Below are 22,159 nucleotides of genomic sequence, written 5' to 3'. Positions count from 1 at the left end.
TTATATGGTCTGGCTTGAAACATGGTCTAGTTTCCCATATTGGCTTGGATCCAGAGATCTGCAAGCAGCACGCTACTCATGGAATGGGGTTTCCCACTCTTTTCTCAATCCTGCAGCCCCTAGTAATCCTCAAACTAATCCTGACCTCAGGAACAGTGTGGGGTATGATATGAGGGACTGGAAAAGATGGCAGAAATCTCATTCCCCTCTTGACATCCCACTTTTACAGATGCTAGTTGGAATCCAACTCATTGGGTTTTGAAATTCTATACTTAAATCCCAGGTCTTTAATTGCCACATGCTCAAGGAACTTGAATTAATTATGCAATAGAGCAGATAAGCACCAAATTGTTTGATTTACGTGCTTATGCCAAGTTTGAATATTGGTGTCATTTGGGGGAAGGTTGAACTTTTTGAATCTTTTCCCCAATTGTTTGTGAAACCTGTGAGATAACAAGTGTGAAGGAGTAGACTATTGTGGTGTTGATGATATTTTAATTAATGCTAAGTAATACTCATATTTTAATACCATTAATTGTATATGATTAGGGAGAGATGGACCACTTGCTACTCCTGCACAATTGTCCCCTGGTTTCCCTGTATATAGCAAAAGATGCCTAAGCTTTCAAGTTTTCCTTTGCAAACTTAGTTTCTCAGATTTTTTCTAAATCTGCTGTTAAAACATTTGACCAGATCAGTTCTTTGGAGCCCCTACAAATGTTTGTTTGAGCTTTAGGGCCAAAACCTATCTCTAGTTCATGTATCAAGAATATGAGTTGAATGGATCTGAGCAGAGGGTTGGCATGTTCTAAAGCATTCATCAGATTGCTTCCATTTCGCCATATATTGAGCCAGCATGGTGCAGTGGTTAGAGTGCTGGACTAGGACTGGGGAGACTTGAGTTCAAATCCCCATTCAGCCATGAAATTAGCTGGGTGACTCTGGGCCAGTCACTTCTCTCTCAGCCTAACCTATTTCACAGGGTTGTTGTGAGGAGAAACTCAAGTATGTAGTACACCGCTCTGGGCTCCTTGGAGGATGAGCAGGATATAAATGTAGTAGTAGTAGTAGTAGCAGCAGTAGTAATAATAATATTGCACTGTAGAAATCCACTTAAGTTTCATCACAACATGCCAGTGTGATTAAATGAATTAACCTTCACCTACCTTATATGAGGCTTTTCCATGTCCAACAGTTCCTATATAGATTTACAATGTGTCATGAAGATGTGCCATTACTTGCTTTATCTAAGCTCCTGCTTCCTCTGCCCAAAGTGCTATGTCTTATTTTGATCTCTGTGGTAAATGCTCTGTATTTCATACATGCTTGTCCATACAGATAGAAGATGAAAGCCTGTTCCCTTCTCTGGATACACAAGATATATGACCAGGAAGATAGTTTTTGGCTGCTAGTTGGAGTCATGAGAACTATTTCTTTCAGCGTATCGTTGAGATAGCGGTTCTAGTGCAAAAATAAAGGCTGTTGTGCTGCCTGTTCCATCTCCCTGAAAAGCTGGTCCAAAGACCCGGCGCTAGTGTGATGTGAGTGAATTTATGCTTCTGCTATCTGATGGAAAAGATGGGTTTCCACAGAGGATGGGAGTTTGGGGCTTGGTAATTTTCCGTTTACTGCCTTGTTTCTCCCAGTAATGCTGTCATTTTCATTGTGTGGTGATCTGTAGTGGAATGTGCTTATCTCATGGTTTGATTGGGAATTCCAAATGCATTGCAGGCCCATCATTTGAATATTTTGTGATTAAATATTTATTTTTATTAGAGTTGGACGTACGTCTTCAAATTGACTCTGCTTTTCAGTGTTGCTAGATTACTTTTTAAAATTGCTTTTATTTTAATCATTTAGTCCATTATTTTCTTTGAAATGTGTATGCCTGTGTTTATTCCCAAGAGTTTTTCTTATTTTTGTGAATTACTACACATTGTTTTTCACCTAAAGCATACCTTTAAAGCAAGCCCCATTTCCCAAAGATAATGTAGTATGTTGGTGATGTGATGGATCAGATGTGAATAAATTTTTTATGACTGTCTCATGTTTGTGTCCTGTGTCCTGTATTTCCCTAAGTAATGAGATGATTAATTCTTTGCATAAACTGATTTCTTTCTTCTTCTTTTAAAACTTGAATTGTCATTGGAATTTTTACCCATTTTTAAGACGATTGAGTTTGTCATTTTAAAAGGATCAGAATTTCCCCTGCCCCCCCCCCCCAAAGGCATTCAGGAACAGTGTTGCACAAATGCAGCTGTTTCACAAAAGATAATCCTTTCATCTAAACCATTTTTCATTGAAGAACACTTTGGTGAAAAGCGGGGGGTGGGGGGTGCCTGTAGTGCCACGTAGCCAGCACTTTTATTACTATCAAATTACTGTTGTAGTATGACTGTTGTTCTCAAGCCTGAGACTCGTGGAGGAGCTGCTGTCCATAAAGTATATGGCTTCTTCATGGTGTGCCCCAGGGTCCTCTTATATCCTTTCGCCACACAACACATACACAGTCCAACAAGCCACAGCTTAGTCTTATCTCACTGAGTTGTTGCAATGATAAAACACACCCCATGCATTTTGCTCTGAGCTCTTAGGAGGCTGACAGATGCAAATGTGACAATCATCAAGATGTGCTGAATGCAGATTTAGAGCTACAAATGCTGTTGGAAGCCTCCAAAGTGTGCACTCATGATGGATTATCATTCTATTATATGTTCTGATCCAAGCCACTGAACTTCTGGGTGGTTGTTCACACATAGTAGCTCTGTCAAGAATATGAAAGAATGACATGGTGAGGTGTCCTCCTTTGAACTGGCACCCCTCACATTTTTAAGTCCTTGGTGGAGATCCTTCATCTTGCCACAACATTGTTCCATGATCTCTCACTCCCCCCCCCGTCTCATTCCTCCCATATATCCACAAAATCTATTCCTCATAGCGCTGACTTTGCAACGGTAGTTTGCATCTTTTCTCTAAACTTGTATAAAGCCTTTAATCTCCCTTTCAGACCAGGATCATCTGACCAGATTGGAGATGTGGTGGTGGTGAAAAGACAATGCACAAAGTGCACCAGATTGTTCCATAATGTAATGTGTTATCTCAGTGAATTTGCAACAAAATATCAAATTGGCTATCAGTGCACCACGTGATGAGAAAATATATATGGTGAACATAATACTTACTTTCAGCTTCTGGTAGCTATTGGATAAATTGTCAGTAAAGCAAGGGGTGGGGGTGTGAGTGAGTACATACATCTGTGACACTACTGCCAAACATCTTCGCTATGTGGAAGATCAGTGTTGCCACATTGCATACGGACAACACGATGCATAATGCTAAAGTTCTCATCTTCTAGAGGAAGAAGGAGAATTTCTTCAGAGGAAAATAACCTTTGGATCTAACCTATAATCAAACCTGCATACTAAATAAAGTTGCCCCTCTGCAAACAGCTACAGTTACATTGATTTTAAAAATTGTGACATTAAAATATATAGTAGGAACATCTCCTAAGTAGGAGCAAGTATTGACCTGAATCATTCTAGATGGCCTAAACTAAGACTAAGTGGCCTGAGTTGCAGATGAGGTTATAGGAATCAGTCCCAAAGACTAGGCAAGGAACATTAGTTTAGACACTAAAAACAGGAATTAAGGACAGGAGAAGACTCACAAAGGGGGAAGAGGAAGTAGAAGTCTCCACACATGCAAACTCTGCAGGTTGAAGCCAGTGGTCCAAGGACAAAAAAACTTAGTTCCCCCCCCCCCACTTTAGGTAAAACAAGAAGGAACTGGAATGATTCCTGATGGGGATGCTGGGGTGATCTAAATGAGCCTGTCACATTTTGTCTTGGAGTCTTGTGTTTTTGCTTTTGTTTTGATCTCAATGGTTGCCACATTTTAAGGCAGAAGGAAGGAATTTTCCTCTAGGGCTGATTGTTTTGTGATGTTTTTAACTAATCCTTTAGCTTGTTTTTGCTAATCTTGCTTTAGGTATGATTTAATTTTCTTAAAACTATCTAGATGCATGTCACATGGTATGTTCTTTCTCTAGCAGCACCTTTGTATACATCCATTTCCAAATTCTTTGGCAATTGTACTTTGTGTTTTGCTGGTTGAATGACCGCAACAATAAAGATTTGATTTGAATTCTTTGACACAGTGTAATTTAGATGGAGCTAATCTTTTAAGGCTGTTTGTTTTGGGTACAGGGAATCTTGTGTCTATGCACGGAATTTTGGCAACATTTCATGTATGCCTTCAACAGTTTTAATGGGGCTTTTAATATTTTAAAGGAAAATGTTCCACATACAAGTTTTATTCAGAAGGAGAGACAATTTTTTCTCATTCTCATTAGCATAACAGGCAGGGAGAGTAGGCAGGACAGAACTGACCCCCCCCCCCGACGATCAAGGAGCTAGATCATAGGAACATAGGAAGCTGCCACATGCCAAGTCAGACCATTGGTCCATCTAGCTCAGTATTGTCTACACAGACTGGCAGCGGCTTCTTCAGGGTTGCAGGCAGGAATCTCTCTCAGCCCTATCTTGGAGATACCAGGGAGGGAACTTGAAACCTTCTGCTCTTCCCAGAGCGGCTCCACCCCCTGTTGGGAATATCTTCCAGTGCTCACACATCTAGTCTCCCATTCATATGCAATCAGGGTGGACCCTGCTTAGCTAAGGGGACAAGTCATGCTTGCTATCACAAGTCCAGCTCTCCTTTCTGAACATAGGAAGCTGACAGGTACTGAGTCAGACCATTGATCTATGTAGCTCAGTATTGTCTTCACAGACTGGCAGAGGCTTCTCGAAGGCTGCAGGCAGGAGTCTCTCTCAGCCCTATCTTGGAGAAGCCAGGGAAGAGTAGTCTCCCATCCAAATGCAAACCAAGGCAGACCTTGCTTAGCAAAGGGGACCATTCATACTTGCTACCATGAGACGAGCTCCTCTTCAGTGCACCATCACATGCCCACACAGGCAGCACAGATCACTGGAAGTCGGGAAAACAAATCCCAATATCCAGGAATCCCATAATCCACCACATGATGAGCGTGGTGCATTGGTGGATTTCCCCATGAGTCAGGCGCTCTGGGCAGCCCACACACACACACACAAAATCCCAAACCTGGGGTTGTGGGCGCACTCAAGCTGGGATTAAAAGTCGGGCTAGGGGGGCCGGACATGCTAGGAATGGGAGTGATCCCAGTGCTCCACACGGGCAGCCGAACCCAGGCTGGGCTGCTTGAGCCTGAGTTGGCTGCTTGTGTGAATAGCCTCACTTTGTTTATCATCAAGATTTGCTCATGGTACGTTATCCAGCAAAGACTGGTAAAGACAGATCCAGTCTCGCACAAACTGAAATTGATATATATACCAATGGGATGGAGCCAGTATGAAGAAATGACTAGTGGTCCTTAAAATGTGTTCATACTGTTAAAATTGTGCATAAAACTTAGTTAACACAGCATGAAAAAGCAGCTGCAGAGGCATGTTTTAAACAACACCACTGTTGGTATGACACGTTTTGACACATCAAAGCCCTTCCTATACATTATCAATAATCCTTACAAGTATTCTGGGTTGTAGTTTAAGAATCCTAGTTTTCTTAGGTCCCACTGAAATTAATGGGACTTAAAATTCCTAGCTATTTGAGACAAGTCATGACTAGAGATGTAAAATTCTCAGAAATTTTGAAGTCATGAAAAAAACCCTAGTTTTGGGGGTGGGTGGGGGTAGGGATTTTGGGAAAAGCTGTAATATATGCAATGCTATTTTAATGTCTTTTACAAATCTAAAGTCACATTGTTCTTTTAGGAGCATTTATTATGCTTAATCTGCTTTGCTCATAACACTGATCATGTTTGATATGTTACATAGAACTATAGTTTATTCAGACAGTTAGTCCAAATGCAGTAATTTACTTTTAAATGTTTAATTTTTTGTTACAAACGGGCTGCAATCTGCTGAACTCCAAGGAACCCAGCATCTCTGTAAGCCAGATTCTATTTTCAACACCAACCTTTCCCCTGCTTCTCATAAACTGGGGCGAGCACTCTCACTCCATGCATCCCCAAGCTGTGTCCTTGCTTCTGCCAAGCTTGCAGGGGCTCTATCACTACTAACTACTGTGTCATCACTGCAATGATAAGCCTCCCATTATCATTGTACCACTACCAGCAGTATCTGCTTCTGATTCTTGATCCTTCATTTTTATTATCTTAATGACTTCTGAAAACTGAATTGCCTGGATTGAGACTAGCCTCTCCACCTTTTCACATGATCATTTATTTCTTAATCTGGTGTAGTTCTAAACCTAGATAAATTTATTTCACATGCTGCAGAAGATGGAGGAAACTGAAGCAAGCAAGAAGCTTAGGAGAGTAAAGGCCAGAACACCTTACCTACTTTACCTTTATATAAATATATTTGAATGCCTTTTCTTAAATATTTTATTCATAATTTCTCCTCCCAAATTTTTCCAATTGTTTGGAGGGAAACAAAAAAGCTTTTTGGAAAAAACTGGTTTCCCCCTGATTTTTTCTGTTTTTTTCTGGGCCTTCACATCTCTAGTCATGACTGACTTGCCTCATTAGTTTCAGTCGTGCCCAGTCATGCCTAGCTTTCTTAGAATACAATTTATGTAAGACAGGTCAGTGTTATCTCCATATCGTGGGTGGTTGCTGAGGTTGAGAAGACAGTGGATTACCTAAGGCCACCTATGGCAGAAGTGAAATGTAAACCAGAAACTTTGCAATTTGATGCCACCATTGAATTGCACCATTTTCTGCCAGGAGGTAACTTAAATACCATATTAGCCAAGGGGAAAAACTATAATGGCAAGAAAGAGAGGCAAGATAACACTCATAATTATTATGACAAATGACAACTATGACCCTTCTTCTAAGCAAAGCAATTGCCAAGATCTTTCTTAATATTTTTGTCTTTTCCATCGTCCTTTGGCAGCTAATGAGAAATTGCTCTCTAAGTAGAAGGCTCTAATCACGTTTCATAGCCAAGAGTGCGTTCAGTTTCCCCACGCTCTTAATATATTAACAAGCTCTTCTGAATCCAAGCTTTTTGATCATTAATAAGTGTCCAGAGGCTTGGGGAAAAAACCTAAGCAGAGATAAAATGCAGTAAAGCTTTGTGCTGTTTTAAGACTAATGCATCTCATCAGTTCTTGCCATAGTTGAGTGGATTACTTTACAGCCCCAGAACATGTGTAGCAAATGTCATGTGAGTATAATTAGTACTTGGTGCTAGAGTTCCACCATGGCAAATGGATAGGTTATTAAGTTTAGATTTGAGAAGCCTAGATTCAAATCCCTACTTGGCTTAATGGGTGGTTTGGGGCAAGCCACTGGCCGCATTCTCACATAACATGGAACTGCATTTGAATGGGGCAGAGATCCTGCTAGTGTCGCATCTGAATGCATGGAAATGTGGTTTGGCACAGGGACGAACCTGAGGTTTCAGATTTGTAACTCCAATCTGAATTTACAACCCTCAGGTTGTAGTGAGCTTTGTTGCCGCAATCCGAGGTTGGACGCAGCCTGAAGTACGTCCAAATTCGGAGCTGCAGGCTGCATTCCCTAGAACCGGGGTTGAGGGAGGAAGCTTCTCCCTCAACTCCGGCCGTGATTGGCTATGTGGGCTGTCTTTCATGGAAGAAGGAAGTGCACAGCCGGTTCACCCCACTCTCTGCAGTCTCACTGACTGCAGAGAGGGAGTTCTATTGGTTTAATTGGACCTGTGGTTCCGCATTATGTGTGAATGTGGCCACTGTCTTCTGAACTAATCTACATCCTAAAGTTGTTATGGAGCTAGAACGCTAATCAGCTCTTTGATGGAAGAGTAGTATGTAATTGTTTCTTGTTTTGCCAGGTGTTTGCCCTATTATTATTATTTTATTTTATTTTATTTTAATTAATTGTTATTGGTTGTGTTGTTCACCGCCTAGAGTCTTTGGAGGAAGCAGTATATAAGAGAAACTTAATAAAATAAATAATTTCTCTAATCTCTTCTAGATTAATTTGGTTTTTTAAAAAAATCATCTTACCCAATATCCCCATTTGGGTCAAGAATTAAGAAATGATATTCATTACCTTGTTCTTTGTTACATTGGAGCTAATTCCTTGCAATGTGTATGTGTGTGGAATTCAGTAATTACTAGACCTGTGTAGTTGGGTATATCCGATATCAATAGTGGTGATATCAGATATATTAGAAATAATTCCAACCCAATATTTAGAAGGCAGAAGGAATCGCTGTCATAAGATCGGGGGAAATATCAGAATATCGGAAATGCAAAATGGCATTGGAAATAAAAAATTGTTTCCACATCTGTAGTGACCAGCCCCTCCTCTCCCCTAAAGACCATAAGGGAACCCTGTCCTGACTGACAGGCTGGTGAACTTCCAGGATCAGCCAACCAGCACACTGGGTGGGTGGGACCTAGAGAGCCATGAAGAGGAAGAGAAGCTCTCTTTGTTAGAAGGAAGCAGGCTAGGGATGAGAGCAGGATGTATGCCATGGAGGATGGCTGTGGAAGGAACTGCAGATCCTTGGGAGATAGGATTGCAGGAGGCTTGCTTCTCATCAAATGGTGGATGAGTTTTCGAGGAAAAGGGGATTCAGCCTAGGGAACAGTTTGGTAGTCAGATTTTGTGTTAGAAACTTGTATTTCTTTTCTGTGCTTTGTACATCCCTGATATTGTTCTAGGATGGTTTATCTGTAAGCTTTCAAAGGTGCTTTTGTGTTTTCTCACATCCATGTTCTTTGCAACTGGGTAACCATGACTTTTAAAGCGTGCCACCTCAATTTCATCTGGGGTACTTTTTGGAAGAATTCTTGTAACCTGCTGAGTATTTCTTTTACATGTGACTACAAGCTGAGAGAGCCACAGACTGAAACGGACTGTAGTATTTTGAATAAAAGTTTTTTTTCCTTTGCAATTTTAACAAGAATGGATTTTTAACTCAGGAAAGTGGGGCTGGAAAGGGTTTTCTCTGGTGCAATACGTTCAGCAGTTCTACCAGTTTTCTCACCATCTGTAAGCTTGCACGTGGAAGGTTTTTGTACTTTTCCAATAGCAGACGACAGAGTTTCCCTGGGAATTCCACCCAAGCCTAGTCAAACACTGTTGATAGTTGGGTGGTGGTGGCAGCCTTGAACTACCAGAAATAAAGGGAGGTTTTGGGAGAAGCCTTCGTTCGGAAATCTTGGAGGGGACGATTCAGCGTTTTTCTTCCCCTCACGTGGGCTTGCTCTGAGACAAAGGCTTGGTAATCTGCTACAACATCTTTAAGCAGTTAGAGCAATTTTTTCCTGGCTGTGGTTTGAGAAATGGCTGCCCCTTGCCCACCCGCCCAATCATTTACCTGTGCTCCAGAGCACAGAACAGCCTCTCCTCTCAAATTGCAGCAGCTGTGATTGTTACCCAAAACTTTTTTGGGGGGGGGGCGGGTTTAACAAAATCCTTAGACTTTGTTTCAGGTTGGAGCAAAGAAGAAAATTATGCTGGGGAGGGGAAGTGAATAAAATGAAGTTGTCTTGGTTTGTTGTTTTTTTGCTGAAATGCTCTGGTCATAAAAAGTAACAGTGGGAGTTGTTCCAATAAATAAATCATTCATAGATCAGAAAAGTAGGGGGTAAAGTTATGTCTTTAGAAATTGGATAGATTTGTTTTAATATAGAGTACTCAGTCACCCTGTTCGAGAGGTGGGGGGAGAAGCTAAAGGTGCAATCCAATATAAAATGAGCTATTGAAACACATAAACAGAAAGTTTCCATGCCCTACTGTAACTAAGCCTCTGTTTGTGTAACTGAAATAATAGTATATTCTTCCCGTTTATGCATATTACCTCCCTTGTGTCAACATTGGTTTGTGAGGCACAGTGGCCAATAGTCAGGGATTATGGGAGTTGTAGGCCAACATCTGTGAGAAGACTGAAATTGAGCAGCCCTGCTCTAAATGCATTTGGATTTCTGAGGTTTTTTTAGTACAAATGTGTGATATGCTATTCTGCCATCCTTTCATGGCATATAGATTGCACTGCTGACTTTGCTACTGCTTTTCTTCTTTTTCCCTTTGTGCTTCCCTAATTTCCATCACTCTGATCTAACAGGAGCAACTCACATGTAGAAGCAGACTTCGGTATGCAAATCTGCTTGTCAGATGCCTTTTGTGCATTCCAAAGACTCTTGAGGAGTACAAATCCCTGTCTGGCATCCTTGACTACCTGTGGTGATCTAGATCTGGTCACAGGTGCATCTCCTAACAGATGAATAGTTTATTTTGACAGAACCAGTCCTTTGTTTGGGAGGGATAATGGAAATGAATTGAAGCTCCTCTTTCTGCTGCCAGGAAGTGGTTCCTTAGTGATGACCATCTGTTTGGTAGGGATATACAAAGACCTCTGCACCCAGCGGTATGCACCCAGCTGCCTGATGGCTCTTAAGGATCTGTAGATCAGGATTTGTCTCTTTATATAAAAAGTAATATTAACATTAATCAACATTGTAAAGGTTTTAAATAACTTAGTCTGCATATTGGTTGCAAAAGCCTATTGTGTACTTCAGTTACAATATAATTATAAACTAGGATGTGCTTGCTGATATATACCTTCTGTATACTGTTTGATGTACAGTCTATAGCATAAATGGTTTCCCAGACTGACTTCTGGGGAAATAACTGTTTTAGGTTCTGTTGGGTAAACCAGGTTGTTATATCAGAGCCAGCGTTGGGCCAGCATCATTGTGTCACTGCCAAACGTCCACTGCTGATCCCTGAGATTACCTGTGGGCCAACAGCCTTCAACTGGTTGTGGTGGAGCAACTCTCAGCCAAGAGAGTCATTCCATCATCATCTCCTTTCTCCCATCCCATCCACTAAGGGTAAGCCCTGCCAGAAACCTTAGGGGGTTACAACAAAGGTAGGAGAAGCCCCATGGAGTGCAGTTTGCCAAGGATCCTCTGAAACCTGGAGCCAGCTCTGGATTATGTTAATAGAAGGTAAATATAATAGCTTCCAACATGTTCACAACTTGCTTTTTTAGGGGAATTTAAGATAGGATCAAATTAGCAGTGTATCAGCCGCACGCACACTTTAAAGATTCTTTTTTCTCATTCAGTTCAATGGGAGTGAATTGGCTTAAATCTAAAGTTGACTGGGTTGTACAAGAAGCTATAGGGCAGTAGATTTTCATCACAAGGCCTAGCCAAACAAATCTTCAATGGGTACTCTGGGTAACCATTTCCATTTTTCATGTAATGTAATTGTGTGTCTTAAAGTGCTACTGATGAGCAAAAGTATAAAAGGGTCTATTCTCACACAGAGCTTTGCTGTGCCTTCATTTCAGTCCATTCCTTCACTGCAAAACTCTGCTTTTCCTTGCTGTACAGCATGTGTTTATAAAATGCTAAGCAGTTCCCATTTCCTAAGCATTTAACAGATGATGTTTGAGACATGGATTGCAATCCTAAACAATACTTACTTGGAAATAAGATTGCAAATGATAGGATCTCTGAGTAAAAGTGATTTGGGTGAGCTGAAGGTTCTTTATTGTCACCTTGGCTATAAAGAAATAAGCACAGCATAGCTGAGAAATGAATCTATGCGGTATTGGCATGTAAAATAGTTGATGTTATCTTAAAATCTGTTCTTACCATGATACAATAATTGCTTATATGTAACTTATTAACATGTTGTGGCATGAAACTTTCTAATGTTATCCATTGGACTTGTATTCCTTTAGAGAACATTTTCTTTCTGCATCTGTGAAATCGAATAATATGTTGGTCCTTAAAATTTAGCATTTTAAAAAAAATGCTATTTATATTTCCTAGGGAGTAGAATTGAAATTACACTAAATTTAGATTTTTATTTGATGTTAGGAAGCCACAGATAAGACATTTGTAAATAAACAGATATTGCTTGTGATTTACAGCACACAAATAATAAAACTGTTTCTTCAGTGTCTTCGTAACATTCCCTTTATTTCAGTTCCATATTCTGGCAAGTTTTGATTTGCAGTGCATTTAAGAAGATGGTGATTATGTACTAAAATTGTCCCCAAAGTATCACGGAATCTGTTCCATGTCAACTTTCTATGACTAATGATGGCTTTCTATGACTAATTTTCTCTTTCTTTCTTTCTTTCTTTCTTTCTTTCTTTCTTTCTTTCTTTCTTTCTTTCTTTCTTAATACCCTTTTGCTGTAGTGCTTGGGTCAGACATTTTCGTCTGCCTAGTTGTTTTGAATAATCATGCTCTACTACTCAGTTCATTTAGAAATTTTAAAAGGAACCACTGCTTCTATGTACTCTTGTTTGTCCTATTTCCTTCAGTTCCCGGGAAAATTAAACAACTTAGGGGAACAGAATCTTTTATATCTCCCTTGTCCTGCATTTGCAGCATTAAATATTTGATTATTTCAGCAACTTGACAGAGCAACTCCTGTGTAAGTGACTTACTCAGATTTCTAATTTTCTGTATGCCAAAGATTCAGGGTGAATGCAAGCAATCATTTACCAAATGAAACTTACATGGCATGTACCCACATACTTGGTATGCTGGTATCATCCCTTCAAGCTGTAAGGAGAATTTTACCACACTTCAGGTGTAGATGTGTGATAAAATGGTTGTATGTACTGTATTATTCTTGTGATAGCGTGCTGTTTTAGTTGTTGTGACAGAAGTCTTTCCTTGTACCATTAGTAGCAGCTCTGTATATGCTCCCTGTTCATGTATAATTCTGAGAGTATTAAGCTTGTATTTGAAGATAATTTGTCATGACCACATAACTTTGAAATTAATGAGATTTTAGTTAGTCACAACTCATTGATTTCAATGATGCTTAGTCATAACTAACTTCTTAGGATGTAACGCAATATCAGGTAGATGTTTGCCCTAAGTATTGACTTTGCAGTAAGATATAAGGTGGAGGGCACTTTTAAATTTTAAGCGTAAGTAACTGAAGCTTTTGGGACCAAACTAACTAGTGCTTCAAAGTCAGTAGAATGGAAGATCATTCTAATTTTGCTTCTAATGATCAACCACCATCAGAGCAGTCTACTGCATTCTGTTTTCAAGTGTAGTCCTGAAGCACTTTAAGGAATACTGCACTGAGTGTATTATAGTCAATGAGATCACAGCCAACCAGAATACTTTTTTAATATGGTGGTTCTGTTTATAGATGTTTCAGATGTATCATGTTAGTGTAAGGTAATTATTACCTTGTTTGATCATTTGCTGCTGGGTACGTTTATAAAGTTTTCACTGATTTATCTAGGAAGTCATTAAAGTATTTTAATCTAATCTACCGCTTCTTTGAAAATATAAATGGTAGTTCATTGACCATTCTCACTGAAGCCAATGGAAATTCACCAATTAAAGTAATCGGCATAATATCTGCATAAAAACAAGACTAACAAGTCAGAAATCATGTAGTCCTACAAACAATAACCCAAACTACTGCCTCATAATATTCCTGCTCCCTTAAAAAAAAATTAAACGTATTCTTTCAAATGCTTAATATTGCCTAGATGTTTATCTTTTAATTCTATTGTTGTTTTGCATTAGGCTCCCGCAAAGAATCTGCTCCCCAAGTGTTGCTTCCAGAGGAGGAGAAAATAATTGTAGAAGAAACAAAAAGTAATGGTCAGACTGTGATCGAAGAAAAGTAAGATGACTCTCTATTTTTTAAAAAAATAATGATTAATTTTAAACAGCCATCTTCATGTTCTTGCAGATAGGAAATCTGCAATATATTTCACTTACCAGTAAACTTGATCCTTACATAGTCTGTCATTTTATATTTTAGATGATGAATATCCTACTGGAGTTCATTGCCTATAATGCACACTGTCAAGTCCTGTGTACCAGGCCTGCTCAACTTCGGTCCTCCTGCAGATGTTGGCCTACAACCCCCATAATCCCTGGTTAATGGCCACTGTATCTGGGGATTATGGGAGTTGTAGTCTAAAAACAGTTGGGGGGCCAAAGTTGAGCAGGCCTGATTTAGACTAATTTCAACAATCTTGGGTTCTCTACTTTTTTTAAAATAGAATTTTTGGTTTTGATTAGTAATAGAAATAAGACAGGTTACATCTCTGAGGTTGACATAATCATACATGAATTAGAGCAATGACTCAGCCACAGCAAGGAAAGCAAAAGAAAAGGAAAAAAGACTTTTGCAGAGTAATACTATTTAAGCATACTTGAATGAGTTAAAATAATCTGTAAGAAATAGGTGGTACGTCTAAAAAAACAAATCAAATCGTCAGAGAGAAAAATGAACCTCAAACCTCCCATAGAACTCTCACCTTGGCCTCAAAGGAACGATTTAAAACATAAAAATTCAATGGAGAAGAAAATGTAAGCGTTAAAACACAAATTCTGCCATAAGGACAAGGTACATATATTGTAAATACAAAACCACATATCCACCAATATTTTATAATCAAAATTCCCATCTTGTCCCCAAATATGCAAGTGACAGAAACCAGTTAAACTTTCAGCAGTCCTATTCATTTAGCAAACAGAAAACTGGAGAGATAAATGGAAAGATATTCTTTCATGAATAGAGAGACTAACTTCAGCCAAAACTGGTCTCTATAACCCACCACTGGGAGAATAGGCTATCAAGCTATGACACTGAGATCTCTCCCTGTACATAAATGTAGTCTTTCTCAGTTTCCTTCTGATTGTTTGCATCACAAGCAGTTCATTCAACAGTTACCATTATACAATTTTCATAACAACCAGTAAAAGCCCATAGGAGGCAATGAAAGTGAAAAAAGATACTGAGAAGAAGAAGAAAATAGATATGCTAAAGGTATATATATATATATTTTTAGTTGAAATTTGGTTTCAATTAGAAGCTAAGGCTAAATAATAAATTGTTCAAACCAAGACTTAAGAGTACCAAAAAGTCAGACACTGAGCTTTCCAAATAAAATATCTAGATACATAGTCTTTTTAAAGCTATAATATCATATAATAAAATAGTGCCAATAATCTTATGCCTTAAACTTAAAATTCCTCCATTCTTAATATATCTCATTTCTTCTTTGAAAGGCAAAAGAGAAACGTAAAGAAGCAAAGGACAAAAATCTGCGTCACTTCCTTAAGTCATTAAAACTATCAGGTTTATCATACAACATCCCATTTCCTAATTAGGTTATTATCTGTTTTAAACCATTATATAGAACCCCCTAATTGAAAGGTCGATTAATGAGGTATAATATTGAATTATACTCAAAGTTAAAACCTATATATGAAACCCTAACTTAGTTACATTAATTATCCTTTCTTCCGTAAAGGTATATAGCAGTTCCTTAAGTCATTGGAACATTCGGGTATATCATTAAAAAAATAAAAATAAATCTCAGTTTCTGAGTAGGTTATTTCAATGCTAAACCCCTATATAGAGTTCCCTAAATCTTAATGGTTAAAAGAAAGAAAAAAGGAACAATTAACACAGGGAATACATTGAAATACAATAAAAAGGCATAATATTTAATTAAGTCTAATCCTATATATGAACCCTAAAATAAGTCAAATATCTCAAGAAAAGGAGCCACAAAAAAGAGACCTCAAAAAGGAGAGAAAAGGAGGGAGGGAGGGAGAGAGAGAGAGAAAACAAGCTCAGGGGGAAAGAGAAATAAAAGAGAAAAGATAATTCCATTATATTGAAAATATATCAGCAAAGAGAAATAAAATACTGATAGATACATCACTAAAAATATCGGGCTTTTCATTTATCCCAGCACAAAGACAGAAAGAAAGAAAAGTTGGTAAACATCTCAGCTGACTCACATAACATAGGGTTAATATCAAATCTTAAAACCAGTGTCCAAGGACACTCTCTCATTTAGGGGGAGACTAATAAACAGTGTCGGGACTTTAACTTCTATGCCTGGGAACAAAGGGTTATCAAATTTCTATACAGTAAAATTATTTCAGTTAGAATCCTTCCACGTAAATCTCGCCATGGCTACCTGTCCAAAAACTAAGTAGTTCTGCTAGGGCACACCCAAAAGACATATAGCCAAAGCAAATAAACTTTTAAATAAGATTTAGATATTTTAAAAGACCACTTTTTTGTAAAGTAAAGTATCTTAAAGTGAAACACCACTTAACAGTCTCCCCCCATGCCAATTTCACCTCCCTGTGTTTAACAAAAAGTACCATGGTTGCAACACCAGAATAAAAAATCATCCTCACTCCAACTCAGCTGAGTAACAAGTTTGGAAATTCTTCAAAGTAAAGTCAAGATCCTGATACAAAATGCTAATTGGCATTAACTGTGATTGAATAGCAGTTCCATCAGTGGTATTGAACTACAAAAGACCGAGAAGTCCTGATTCCACTAAGAGAGATAGAACATAGGAAAACAGTCCTCCTTTTCCTCTGCTGAAACAGTCAGCCAGTTCTCACCAGTCATTTTCATTTCCCCAGTCAGAGCTTCAAATGGTTGGTAATAAGAAGATAATTGTCCAGCCATAAAACACTTTATCAGCTGTGCAAACAGAAGGAACTATAAATTCAAGGAAGATCTGCCAGGCAAATCCTCCCAACCACAGATAAACTAAGTCTTTCCAGTTGGGACTTTGTAAGTAAAACTTAAGCTGGTTAAATGTGTAAATATGTGGCATTGCAGGACAGTTTTTAAAAAAAACCAATGAAAGAGCTGCTTTTCTCTCCAATCCAATCTTCTTTGCCATTCCTCTTCTCCATTGCAGATGTCACACTTTTTTGCTGAAAAGTTCAAGGGGGATTCTCAGAAAATACAAAGTTCATGATCATCTCCAACAGATTACATGTAGGTTAAAGATCAAGATAAAACAAGTAATTGCTGTAGCCTCTAACATTTTAAAAGGATTCTTCAAAGCAAAACTAAAAGTTAATAGCATTGGAATGCTGAGCTCTCTGGCAAAGTCCATAGAAGGATTCAAAATAGAAGATAGCAAAAAATAAGCAAAAGTTGAGAGTAAAAAAACCGTAGATCTGAAAAACTTACAGCCGTAGTCATCTCAGAGATTTATTAGAGCAGGAAAGGGATTTATAGCAGGCCGTTCATTACTGGGCGGTGGAAATGCCTCTTCCCGTTCAGCCCAATGATTGCAGATTGGTCTCTCCGGGTGTTCATCCAGGGTTTTCCAGACTTTTCAGGGTCTGGGGGCCCCCGGTGGCCCCACACCTCCAGAAGGAGGACCGAGCCCTGCACACATACCGACCTCCATCCAGCTGATGAAAGGTTTTAAGACCAAACAGTAGATGAAATCCCTGACTACTAATTAGTCAGGTGTTTTTGTTCCGAACGCCATTTTGCTTTCCTCTAATTTTTTTCTTTTTGCATCTTCCTTCCTTCATCCTTGTACCAGCTGGGAATTGATCAGTTTTGTGGGTAAGGTAGCATTCTTAAGTGATCTGAGATTTCTCCATGTTTATTATAGGATTTCTAGAGTCTTTAGTATGTGATAATTGTGTTTTGGTGAGTGCATAGTTTTTAGTAAGGAGATCCATCATTGGTTTAATTGCAAAACCCATTCAAACAAATTTAATTACATGTGCACGGCCGCTGATAGCAAATTATACCCTAAGCAAGCAAAGTGATTTTATGCTACTAGTTGCATAACTTTTACCCAATGAGACAGAGTAGACCAGGAATGCATGCTGGAAATGCCCTAGTGGGCCAGAACCAGCCATGACTCTGTGCAGGGGGGGCAAGCTCAATTTTTAGTGCATTATTAAAATTAATTAACAGCAATATTAATGAAAGCAATTATTAGCTATTTGCAGATTTTTCCCACCATCAAGGGACCCACAGTGTTAACCCAGGAATAGTGGCCACAATATAGGCTCTGTCCTTGCTCAGTCAGTGGGGCATCTGGAATTTATGCCCGCTCCAAACACATTCCAAGTTCTCTGCTCTCCCTAAAATTATTATTTATTATTTGATTTATATTGATTTAATTCATTGTTGCTTTGAGGCTGAAATCCTAGGCTTGCTAACGTAGGAATTAGCCTTAACGGGTACACCGTGGAATGTATTTCCACATAAACATACCAAGAATGGTGTGTATGGTAGTTTCTGGAGATGATGCCCCCACTCCGAGAAGAAGGAACTGACCAAAAGAGTGACTCTTTGCCTTTCTGGGGTGTGCAAGGCCTGTGCCTGCTGCCTGCTGCTGCTGCTCGAGTTCACTCCATCCAAGGCTACTGTGGAGGCAGCAGCATCTGGCTGACTCAGTTATCAGTTCTTCGCTGCCACATGCATCCTGCCTCAAATGCCCAACTGCAGTGAGCCACCACTGCTCATCCATGGGACAAACCAAGAACTTTATGGCTCCTGCTGTGGCTGCAGATTATTCCTACCTGGGGACCAGATAAAAAGTTCCCGTGGGCCAGATCCAGCCCCCGGGCCTTGTATTGTGCAGACCTGGAGTAGCTCCAAAGACAATGCAGATATAAATTGGGAGTGGGGAAGAGGGGAGAAGAGGTTGGCTTTTTATGTTCTTACTTTTTCCATCCTAAATTATATGGTGTCTAATTAAAAACCTTTTGTCTTCGTAATCCTTAATGTGATTTTACATAATTCATTTACACGTTGTGAAAGTATTTTATCTTAATTTTCTATTTTAGAAGTCTTGTTGACACAGTGTATGCATTAAAGGATGAAGTACAGGAATTAAGACAGGTTTGTAAAAGACACATAACACACTTTATCAATACACAGAACAGTGGATATTATATGCAGTGGTTAAAGCAAATAAGTACTGGCAATAAATTTGCAGGCTTTTAGAGCTATACTCAAAAATTGGCAATAGAATTATTGTATTCTAGTGGCCATGCTGTTGCATAGCTCGTGTGCTAGTGCTGTGGGTAAGAGCTATGTTGCATTGTGTTAGTTGTATCATGAACTATGATGGCAAATACTGGGGAGGCAGCAGTTGGTACAGAATGTTCTTACTGGTTCCTTTAGAGCTGTCTATATGGTGTCTGTGTGGGGCCAGCCATTGACAGAACTTTCATTTGCAGTTGCTTTTGCAATTACTTACATGGGCCAACATTGCTACACCTAATTCCCTACTTCCACATTGCTAGAATTTTGCTGGCACTGCCCCTGGTGTCATATGGTATTCAAGGTTTGTGTGCTTTGTCCTCTGTGATTGACTGAGGCCCGGCTCAGACATAATGCTAAACCATGATTTAGCATGGGTTGCACAACTCAAATGCCCCCGAACCAACCATGCATTGTGGCATTATAATTCAGTGGATTGTCACATTAAAATTGAATTAACATTTAATTACATTAAAATTGATTAACAATATTAATGAAAGCAATTATTAACTACTTTATGATCTCTCCCTCCTGTCAAGGGACCCACAGTTTTAATCAAGGATATTGGCCAGAAAATAGGATCTGGCCATCACTGGGGTCCCTAGAGTGCTTGCCAGCCCCAAAGTCCTCTCCACTCCCTAAATTGCTGTTTCTTTCAGGCTGAAATCTTAGACATGTTTACTTTGGAGCAATCCTTACTGGGTATACCATGAGATATATTTCCAAGTAAAGAGGCAGAGGGTGGCATTGTAAGACAGTTTCCAGAGAGGACAGAGAATGTCCTGCTCTCCCTGCCCCTCCCCGGGAAGAGAGAATTGACCAAAACAGTAACCTTCTGCCTGTTCTTGTCTGTTGCCGCTGCTGTTGAAAATAGGACCTGTCCTTGTGCCATCAATGGGGTATCAGTTTCCTCCATCCATTGCTGCCGCTGCTCAAGCAGCAGCAACTAGTTCACTCCTCAGTCCACTGCTGCCACACACCTTTCATCTGATCTCAGGTGGCCAGGTGCATTGAGCCACTGCTACTTGTCAGTGGGACAATCCAAGAGCTCTTCAGGGCTCCTGCTGTTGCTGCAAGATATTCCTACCTGGGGGCCAGCAAAAAAAAGTCCCCGCAGACTGGATCTGGCCCCCAGGCCTTATGTTGTGCAGGCTTGATTTGCCCAGGCCTGATTTACATGCAGAAGCATTTGGGATGTGGGTCCACACACTTATCACCCCCGTCAAACTGTTGTTTGATAAACTTTCTTGTTTCACTTACGGTTAGTTGTTAAACCTCACTTCCTCCAGTTCACACATAATATAGAACGACAAATTGTTTCAAATTGAAAGCGAAATTATTCTTCTCCTCCTCGTTCAAGGAGAAGTATGCAAGCCCACAGCTCCCTCATGCTTATTTACATAGTGCAAAACTATGGTTTAGCACTGCATCTGAACTGTGCCTGAATTTAATTGATATTTGTAAGACTTGTAGGCTATTGCAAATTGTTATATGAATGAATGACTGTATAGATCATTCCATGGGAACAGAAACATGGAAAAATGTGTCACTGTGAGCCTGTATTTTTATCTTTGGCAACTATAAACAAATAGACTGATTTGAATCTAACTCAGTGATGGAGTAATTAAGCACTTGGTTTATCCATTTCTTTTATCCTAAACACTTAAGAAAAACAGCACTGTAATAAGAGAACCAGGGATAACCCAAAGATCTGGATTGGGATCCGCTGCATTCATAATGAATGGGTTCTGTGCCTGCTCAGGGACCTCGCAGATAGGTTGACTAGCTCCTCGGTACGCCTCCAACTCTCTTGCACATACTCCGTGCTTCTGTTGTTTTTGGCAGCTGGAGCGTGTTCTTGCTCAGTTTTTATTAGGCCACCTATGCGTCTACACCTCATATACTTTGCTCCTCAGTGATTTCATATTAACAGTTTATAATATGATGGCTAAGGCAAGGGTGACGCACCCAGCAGTGCTTCCTATGCTGCCTGCGGTTACAAAGGCAGCCCAGTCGGCATGGGAGGTGCTGCAAACATCTACACCGACATTGAGGAAATTAGAAGGATTGTACAGAGTGCAAGAGGAAGACAACACTTACCTGATGCGGCATCCGGTGCTGAACTCCTTAGTTGTGGAATGCGCAGCTTCTTCAAAAGAGGGGCAGCATCATACTACTCCTTCTGAAAAGGAAGGGCAGAAAATAGATGTATGGAATATATATGCCACTTCAAGCTTGGCTCTAAAGATTGCAAATTATTCCACATGTTTGGCCAGATATGGACATCATTTATGGGATGTACTTTTCCAGGACTCAACTACAATGACACCGGAAGAGTTCCAGAACAAGTTTGTGCAGAAATATGAAAAGATGACTGCTGTGACTAGACAACTGCTCAGCATTTTTAAGCATTTGGCGAAGACAGAATCAAGGGGAGTGACAACAGCTGGAACCATGCATCTCCGTGCTTAGTTACGTTCCACAAACTTACAACAGGAAATGCGGGTCAGGGTGGAACATTTGCCATACGATGGAAAGGGACTCTTTGCGGAAAGCACTGACACAACAATGGGAATGTGGAAAAATCTAAATATATACAGCAAAGACATTTATAGCTTCAACAAACACATCATCCATAATTGAGCATTCGGTAGACAACAGCATCGAGCCACGTACAGGCAGCAGGACAGAAGGGATTTTAGAAGGCAATAAATAAAGCATTTGGACAGCGGCAAAAGGGCCAGAACGCTAAACAGAACAGAGAACAAAACAAGCAGTAGAGTTCAAAACTTTGCCTCCTTTTCAGGGGATAAAGTTTACAAAACCAACCCCAGTCCTATTGGAGGAAATACAAGTGTTGCTGCAAAAACAGGCAATTGTACCATTGTGGTGGGTGGAGAGGATGTCCAGATTTTATTCCCGTTATTTCCGAATCCCCCCTAAAAGATGGAGGGAGATGGGCTATAATGGACTTGAGAGAGCTCAATCTGTACATGCAGACTCTCAAATTCAGGATGATGACATTACAGGGAATTCTGCATCTTTTAGCCAAAGAAGAATGGGCAGCTACACTGAACTTGAAGGATGTGTATATCCATGTGTGGGGATACACGAAGCACATCACAAGTATCTAAGATTTACAGTAGGCAATACAGCATACTGTAGCCACAGACGAGCCTCCCCTGATGTACGCAGTGGACGATGGGGATATGCAGGCAAACTTACTTGCTACAGGACAGGTATCAGCAAATTAAGGACCTAATACACTGACCACCAAGATACCTCGGCAACCAGCAGAGGTGATCCAGACACTGA

The 22,159-nt window shown here is 39.8% G+C and overlaps 1 protein-coding gene across 9 annotated transcripts in view; it reads left to right on the top strand.

Annotated features, from left to right (window-relative positions):
• ARHGEF7 (Rho guanine nucleotide exchange factor 7) overlaps positions 1-22,159 on the top strand; it is a 159,540-nt gene that overhangs the window by 131,572 nt on the left and 5,809 nt on the right. For 4 of the 9 annotated variants that reach the window (XM_053311162.1, XM_053311158.1, XM_053311169.1 and 1 more), the window contains 2 exons: positions 13,579-13,678; positions 18,646-18,700. In XM_053311162.1, coding sequence (XP_053167137.1) covers positions 13,579-13,678; positions 18,646-18,700 — 155 coding nt within the window. Of the gene's footprint in view, positions 1-1,338; positions 2,048-13,578; positions 13,679-16,742; positions 16,823-17,384; positions 17,408-18,645; positions 18,701-22,159 lie in introns of those variants that run through there. The other 5 variants (XM_053311164.1, XM_053311159.1, XR_008319854.1 and 2 more) reach the window with 4 other exon arrangements.

This window comes from Hemicordylus capensis, chromosome 3 (assembly GCF_027244095.1).
Source record: "Hemicordylus capensis ecotype Gifberg chromosome 3, rHemCap1.1.pri, whole genome shotgun sequence".
Taxonomy (NCBI): domain Eukaryota; kingdom Metazoa; phylum Chordata; class Lepidosauria; order Squamata; family Cordylidae; genus Hemicordylus; species Hemicordylus capensis.
Note: the sequence above shows the minus strand (reverse complement) of the source record. Positions and strands in the feature narration are given on the sequence as shown.